General features: G+C 35.9%; 2 protein-coding genes and 1 pseudogene across 3 annotated transcripts in view; 1 reads left to right on the top strand and 2 right to left on the bottom strand.

Moving 5' to 3' along the window:
- LOC110418859 (G-type lectin S-receptor-like serine/threonine-protein kinase At4g03230) overlaps window positions 1-833 on the top strand; it is a 2,629-nt gene extending 1,796 nt beyond the window's left edge. The window contains exons 3-5 of the mRNA XM_021431683.1: window positions 7-204; window positions 285-435; window positions 525-833. Coding sequence (XP_021287358.1) covers window positions 7-204; window positions 285-435; window positions 525-833 — 658 coding nt within the window. The remainder of the gene's footprint in view (window positions 1-6; window positions 205-284; window positions 436-524) is intronic.
- A 1,406-nt stretch (window positions 834-2,239) lies between these two features.
- LOC110418933 (G-type lectin S-receptor-like serine/threonine-protein kinase At4g27290) lies at window positions 2,240-5,846 on the bottom strand. The gene is made up of 7 exons (XM_021431750.2): window positions 4,395-5,846; window positions 4,145-4,249; window positions 3,823-4,034; window positions 3,492-3,702; window positions 3,145-3,382; window positions 2,904-3,051; window positions 2,240-2,784 (listed from the first exon to the last, which is right to left on the bottom strand). The coding sequence occupies exons 1-7, from the start codon at window positions 5,707-5,709 to the stop codon at window positions 2,473-2,475; spliced, it is 2,541 nt and encodes an 846-aa protein (XP_021287425.1). The 5' UTR covers window positions 5,710-5,846; the 3' UTR covers window positions 2,240-2,472.
- A 438-nt stretch (window positions 5,847-6,284) lies between these two features.
- The window catches only part of LOC110418858 (G-type lectin S-receptor-like serine/threonine-protein kinase At1g11330), a 7,923-nt pseudogene continuing 6,272 nt past the window's right edge, over window positions 6,285-7,935 (bottom strand). The window contains exons 8-12 of the transcript XR_016351383.1: window positions 7,816-7,934; window positions 7,511-7,721; window positions 7,072-7,309; window positions 6,843-6,993; window positions 6,285-6,761 (exon numbers count right to left, since the gene is read on the bottom strand). The product of XR_016351383.1 is annotated as a G-type lectin S-receptor-like serine/threonine-protein kinase At1g11330 (transcript). The remainder of the gene's footprint in view (window positions 6,762-6,842; window positions 6,994-7,071; window positions 7,310-7,510; window positions 7,722-7,815; window position 7,935) is intronic.

Here is a 7,935-nt window from a genome sequence, read left to right as displayed (position 1 = left end):
GCGCTTTGGCATCATCATGGGAATTGCACGGGGACTTCTCTACCTTCATCAGGACTCTAGACTTCAAATCATTCACAGAGATTTGAAGACTAGCAATGTTTTGCTAGACCACAACTTAAATGCCGTTATTTCAGATTTTGGCTTAGCAAGAACATTTGGAGGAGATGAAGTTCAAGTAAAAACAAACAGAGTTGCTGGGACATAGTAAGTTGCACATAGTTCAACATTGGTCCAATTGTCTTATTAAAAAATTATATAACTGATATGACTGATACTTCAAGCAGTGGCTATATGTCTCCAGAGTATGCAGTCGATGGAGAATTTTCAGTCAAATCTGATGTTTTCTCCTTTGGAGTGCTTATGTTAGAGATATTGAGTGGCAAGAAGAACAGGGGTTTTACTCATCCCGATCACCACCATAACCTTCTAGGACATGTAAGTTGACTGACTGACAATAATGTCTTACTATCTTATGTCCTGCTCTTCTTGTCAATAATTAATCAAATGTTATGCAATTGAACCAGGCATGGTTGCTATGGAAGACGGACAGGGCCTTAGAGCTAATAGATTCATGTCTGAAGAATTCATGTGCTCCATCTCAGGTGCTAAGATGTATTCAGTTGGGTCTACTATGTGTTCAAAAGTTCCCAGAGGATAGGCCTGAAATGTCATGTGTTGTATCCATGCTGGTAAATGAGAAAGACAAATTGCCTGAACCTAAACAACCTGGTTTCTTCGTAGAAAGAAGACCGAATGATGGGGATGCAAAATCCAAAACAGTAGAATCTGCTTCAAACAATGTAGTAACCTTAACTGTGCAGGAAGGAAGATAGAAATTTAGCAGTAACTCTTAGTTGAGGACAATTTCCTGTTGCAATATGTATTACTAAATATTTCAGCATTTACTTGGCAACCATGTAAATTAGCTATTGGCTAACATACACTTTATCTTTTCTTACAAAACACTTATTTTTTTTTTAATTCTTTTTTTTAACTGTTTAGTACCACTATGGGCTTTTCTGTACAGTCTTTTGCTATCAGTTGGAATTAAATATTATGAACAAAACCAAGTCCAACGTGAATTGTATATGAGCAGAGACATATCAGGATAAAAGGATAAAAGGTTCATAATCTGATGACTACTTGAGACATGATGCTGTGTATTTTATATATAAAAAAATGTAAATCTTTTGAAAAATTTTAAGAATTCAAAGCCGAAGTTAAAAAACAATTAGACAAGCCATTGAAACAATTTCGATTAAATCGTGACGTTGAGCTTTTATCAAATGAATTTTAATAATATCTCACTAAAAATGGAATAATTTTTAAAAATATTTGTTAACATAATTATTGACTTATAAATAAAAATAATAATGGAAGATATTTAGTTATAATATAAGAATTAAAATTGTTAATTATTTATTTACAATTAATTAGAATCATGAAATAATTATATTACTCTATGTGATTAGGATTTTTTTAATTTTATTATTAATTCTTTTCAATTAAAAATGGATAATAATAAAATAGAATAATCATTATTTGACATGGACTAGTAATTATAATTAAATAAATAAATTATTATTTAAGTATAATTGCAAATAAAAAATATTAATTTAATTTTAATTGATTAAATTAAAAAGAATTTTAAGAGATAAATATCTCTTTTATTTTAATGGAATCAAAAATCACATTATAAATATATGATTTTGACCAAAACCCTTACCACAAAGATACCCAAACTCCATATCTCTTTGGTTGTTCTCTTATTCGTATTAGCAATTTTCTACGAATCTAACACAAAGAAAAATTACCATAAAAGAAAGTGAGAGAAAACTATCTAATTATCATCTTGAAAAGTATTCTATATTTAATCCACTTTAAATTCCAAATTAAAAGATTTTTTAAGAATAAGTGATAATTCAAATTGGTAAGAGAATTCTAACAATTGATGTAATGGTAAATTTACTACAATTCACTTGGAGGGAAAAATCTAATATATTCTAAGCAGGGAGTAAGTAATATCGTTTACTTTTTGTTCTTTTATGTTAATGCAATTATTATTTGATTTGCATGACATATGGTTATGAATTTTTGTTGGTGTAAATTAGATTAATTGCTTCTATAATTAAAATTTTTTTGAAATTCATAGATTACATAATCACAAATATCAAAATAGAAGTTATACTCAAATTACCGAAACAAGTATGGGATAAGAGTTTGCCAAAATGGTATGAAATACTTTCAAAAATGGTAACTAGATCTCAATTTCTTTTGTGGTAATTTTTCTTTGCGTGAGGCTTGTAGAAAATTGCTGGAGTAAGAAAACCCAGAGAGAGATGAGATGAGGAGTTTTTCTATCTCTCTGTCATATGTCAATTTTATTTGATTAACATAGACACACCCGGACTAAAGAGAAGCCTCAAACAGAAAAGAATTGGAACCGAGCATTTGAGCTGTAATTGAAAGTAGCTATCGAGGTTCCATCAAAGAAACTGTCACGTTATTGACTGAACATAGTTCAGGCCTGCTTGCATGCTGATTTGGATTGTTTATAGCACTTCTTGCACTTGAGAAAGCAGGCTCCTTAGGAGAATTTAGAACTGTAAGCTCATTAGTAAGCATCGAGACTACGTCCGACATGGTCGGTCTATCAGCTGCAATTTCTTGAACACAGAGAAGAGCCACATGAATGTATCTGAGCAGCACAGGATATGACACTTGCTCTTCCAACGAAGGATCCATCAACTCAGGAGCTCTACCTTCTTTCCACAGTTCCCATGTCTAAAGTAAAATGATTGTGTTTAAATGTCAAAATCATTTACATGGGGGAGAAGACAAAGAAAAAGAAGACAAACAAGCAGGATAAAACTCTTGAAATATGGAGAAAGTTTGTTACTCACATGTCCAAGAAGGTTAAGAGAGTTGCTGTGGTAAAAGCCAGTATTCTTCTTGCCACTCACTATCTCCAGGAGCAACACTCCGAAGCTGAACACATCAGATTTAATGGAGAAAAGACCTTCCAGGGCATATTCAGGCGACATGTAACCACTATATTTCATCAGAAGTCGATTAGATTCTTCAGTGAAGGAGACTTAACAAGCAGGTAGTATTGCAAGTGATGGAGATTTGAACTTCACTTACTAAGTTCCTACAATCCGATTCGTATTTGCTTGCAACTCATCACCACCAAACATTCTTGCCAAGCCAAAATCAGATATTTTGGGGTTCATGTCACTGTCTAACAGGATATTGCTTGCCTTCAGATCCCTATGTATAATTCGTAATCTGGAATATTGGTGAAGATACAGAATCCCTTGAGCGATCCCTTCAATTATGCGAACGCGTGTTCTCCAGTCCAGCAACCCTCGATTGTTTGGATCTGTTGCAAATGTGCAGAATGTCACATTTCCAAGCTAATTGATTTTGGAACAAATTATTACATGTAAGCTAGTTAACATGTAAAATTTCGTGAAACATGAATCACAGACCAAAAAGAAATGCATCCAAACTTTTGTTTGGCATGAACTCATAGATCAATATCTTTTCGCCTTGTTCTAGGCAGCAACCCAATAGTCTAACAAGGTTCCTATGCTGGAGCTTTGCTATAAGCATTGTCTCGTTTTTCAACTCTTCTAGCCCTTGTCCTGACCTTTTCGAAAGCCTTTTCACTGCTATTTCTTGTCCATTTAATAGCTTTCCCTGCAATTGAAATTCCATAGATTTTATAGGAAACTTTCAGCATTGTCAATAGTGAAGATTTTAGTTTAGCAACTTGAACTCAACTTCTGGCAATGGGCTTTTAGATGATAGATATGATACCTTGTAAACAGGTCCAAATCCCCCCTCTCCTAGCTTATTCTCTAAGGAGAAGTTTTCTGTAGCTACTGATATACTAACAAAGCTAAACAATGGCAATGCAGCATCCTTTCTCCTCCCTTTTCCCAATTTATCAGAACCAGAAAACTCACTGCTACTAGTCATGCTCATCTCCATATCAAAGAGTAGTATATCCTGGCTTGTATCTGCCTCCCCTGTTTTTTTTTTGGGACAGAGAGGTGTGCATATATAAGTACATCCATTCACATAAAAAGCAAGCATATATACAAATCCATTTACAAAGACTCATCGGAAATGAAGGTACCTTTGTTTTTAAGACTTTTTCTCCACTGAGAAACAATGTAGGAAGCAGGAAGAAGCACCACTAGAGCAACAGCGATTACAATAATCCACCAAAACTTTTTGGCTCCTAGAAATCAAATATGAAAAGTAAGAATTCAAAACAACTTACCAGATATTAACTACTTTGGACATTTAGCTATCCATTTCTGATTGACTTTTTCCTATTGAATATGACCATAATAACAAATAAAGAAGTTTAGAGAAAGAGGTACCTCCACTGCTGTCAAATTCAGAGGCTGAAAGTTTGATAAAAATTGTTTTTCCATCAGGATCCTTTCCTGAAAGTTGTTGTAGATCTAGAATGTCCCCAAACCATTTTAAGCAATGGCCGCTTTTGTTATAGGCATATGCAGTGCAACTGCAGCTGTTCAAGCAAGCTAGTTCGCAGGCTTTTGCATCTCTGTTAGAAACTTCAGGGCCTGATAGGGAAGAATATGATGAATTGCTTTGCTCAGTTGAACTTAGAGGATAACTTACATCATCCATCCTGAAGAACCTGTCTTTGTCTCCAATCCCACAATTTAGGGCCATTCGCCTCGTACACCCACCAGACTGGCCTCGCCCTATCCCCCTCTCTGAGGAATAAAAACCTCTTAAGCACTGACAGCTCTCACTCTGCTTACTGCAGCTGCCGAATGGACCGCAAGAATTAAAAACATCACACAAAGCCCTTGGCTGAGCCCAAAACAACACCCACTCTTGGGAAGTGTTCAGCCATGAAAATTCTTTGAGCTGTCCAGACACACTAACGATGAATCTAGTTATTATAGAAGGATCATACAAAGCATAAGAAAAATATGTTTCATTTTCATCGCTATATATGCTGTAATTGAAGATGTAGTTCAATCTCATTTCAGGCATCAAAGCAAAACGTACACCATCCCAAGCTCCAGTGCTCCATAACGCTTCAGAACCCCTCATGAGGAAGACTTCATGTGATTTTGAACGATCCATTCTTACCTCAAAATCCCCAATATTTGGGTCTTCTTCATCTACCCACGATGTTAGAGACCACACTTTCCCGGTCTTTCTGCTGTAGCCAAGCTTCATTCCAGGTAAAAATGTATCTGTAGGGTAGTCAAAGCTCTGCCAAAGTATATCGAAGTTCTCATTTCTTAAAACCAAATTCCCTGAATCCAACAGTGTCGCACTCACGTTCTGGCTTGATGGATCATCACTTACTCTATAGGTCATCCTGCTATCCACAATCACGAGGTACCCATCATCATTGATGGTAAGAACCAGCTGAGAAGAACCACTGAAAGGATTATCTCTATTGGCAACCCAGACTACATCCTTTGATGGAACATTGATCCTCCAAATTCCCACATAACGTTTTGTTGAGCTTCCTGGGGAAAAAAATCCTAATTCAAAGGTATTGTCAGCAGATCTAACACTCTCCGAGTCTCTCATCACTTGTCCATGAAAAAGGGTATCAGTGGCTGCAATTGTTCCATTGAAAACCTTCAAGAAAAAGCAAGACAAAACAAACAAGCAAATAGATGGAACTACTCTCCCGGTTGCCATAATTCTGTTAGCAGGCACCTCTCTCTGTCTTGAAGCTTGATTCTAAGTGAAACACCGTGTGACAGCAAGCCAACGTTGACCAAAGAATTTTCCTGTTTCCTTCTTTTTACGTGTCATTGGCGAACCCCAAATAATTGAAGACTATAAAAAAAATATTTTAATCACATTGTTGATTCTCATCCCAAAACAGAGATTTTACTTTTTCCTCCCATGAAATTGATCTCGACATTTAATTAAGAGTGGGACCTTGGGTGCAGTTAAAGAATTCTGAAAATGGTGGAAGGGATATGTGCTTATAAAATCAGTATTAGCAAATTCCAATAACTTTAAATGATTTACTTGCAACGTTTCTGGAGGACAGGACACGTACTTGTCTTCGATTAGGATCAAACCATCTCCCATGTTCCTAGGGGCACTTTCCATGTCCCTACTGACCTTCACTTTGAAGGGTACACAAAAAGGAGACCGATGCAGCTACCATTGGAGAATCATTGGACAAATCATGTTTCGTTCAAAATATTTAATCCCAATTGAAGACAAAAAAATCTTTAGAAACCAATAGTTGTCATACACAGTTCAGAAAAACAGAATTTTTTTTTTTTAAAAAAATAAGTGTCTTGTATGAAAATAGACAGCATTTATTACCTAATAGCTAATTTTTGTAGCCACCAAGTAGATGCTGAACTATTTGCTAATAAATATAGCAACAGGAAACTCTCCTCAACTAAAAGTTACTGCTAAATTTCTATCCTCCTTCCTGCACGGTTAAGGTTACTCCATTGTTTGAAACAAATTCTTCTCTGTTTGATTTTGCATCCCCATAAATGGGTCTTCTTTCTATGAAGAAACCAGGTTGTTTAGGGTCAGGCAATTTGTCTTTCTCATTTACCAGCATGGATACAAAACATGACATTTCAGGCCTATCCCCTGGGAACTTTTGAACACATAGTAGACCCAACTGTATACATCTTGGCACCTGTGATGGAACACATGAATTCTCCAGACATGAATCTATTAGCTCTAAGCCCGTGTTTCTTCCATAGCAACCATGCCTAGTTCAATTTCACAACAATTAACTAATTATTAACAAGAAGAGCAGAACATAGGATAGTACTGTCAGTCAGTCAACTTACATGTCCTAGAAGGTTATGGTGGTGATCTGGATGAGTAAAACCCCTATTCTTCTTGCCACTCAATATCTCTAAGATAAGCACCCCAAAAGCAAAAACATCAGATTTGACTGAAAATTCTCCATCAACTGCATGCTCCGGAGACATATAGCCACTGCTTGAAGTATCAGTCATATCAGTTATATGATTTCATAATAAGACAATTGGACCAATGTTAAACTATGCAACTTACCATGCCCCAGCAACTCTGTTTGTTCTTACTTGAACTTTATCCCCTCCAAATGTTCTTGCTAAGCCAAAATCAGAAATAACAGCATTTAAGTTTTGGTCTAGCAAAACATTGCTAGTCTTCAAATCTCTGTGAATTATTTGAAGTCTAGATTCCTGATGAAGGTAGAGAAGTCCCCGTGCAATTCCCATGATGATGCCAAAGCGCTTTTTCCATGGCAATAATGCACTTCTCTTTTGATCTGCAAGGCAATAATGCACTTCTCTTTTGATCTGCAAACCATTGCTACCCTTATAAATTTCTTGATTTGTCAATAGTAGCATCAACAGTACTTAACAATTTTGTTTTCCTCCAAAATTAGATAATCTGTAAGGTGGTCTGCAAACACATAAAGGAACGTACACAAGATGAATCCAAAAATAAATGGACAAGAACAACAGACCAAAAATAAAATAATCTAAGCTATTGTTTGGCATAAACTCATAAACGAGTATCCTTTCTTCTCCTTGAATGCAGCAGCCTAAAAGCCTGACACAATTCCTGTGTTGAAGTTTGGCAATCAGAACAACTTCATTCTTGAATTCTTCTAGACCTTGTTTTGCATTCTTTGACAACCTTTTCACTGCAATATCTTGTCCAGTACGTAGGCATCCCTGCATATGTCATTAAATCACAGACACATCATGTTTTTCTTTATAGTAGTTTATTACTTTTTGACAATTAAAAGAAAACCATGGATCATATTACCTTAAACACAGAGCCAAAGCGACCTGCTCCAACCAAATTTTCTGGAGAGAAGCCATTGGTAGCTGCAGTGAGAGTTTCCAGGTCAAAAAAAGGTACCTCTATGTCTTCCTTCTTCCATTC

The sequence above is a fragment of the Theobroma umbraticum genome, unplaced genomic scaffold (genome assembly GCF_002168275.2).
Source record: "Theobroma umbraticum cultivar Fairchild unplaced genomic scaffold, ASM216827v3 scaffold_67.0, whole genome shotgun sequence".
Taxonomy (NCBI): domain Eukaryota; kingdom Viridiplantae; phylum Streptophyta; class Magnoliopsida; order Malvales; family Malvaceae; genus Theobroma; species Theobroma umbraticum.
The sequence above is the reverse complement of the archived record's forward strand: the minus strand, read 5'-3'. Positions and strand labels throughout refer to the sequence as shown.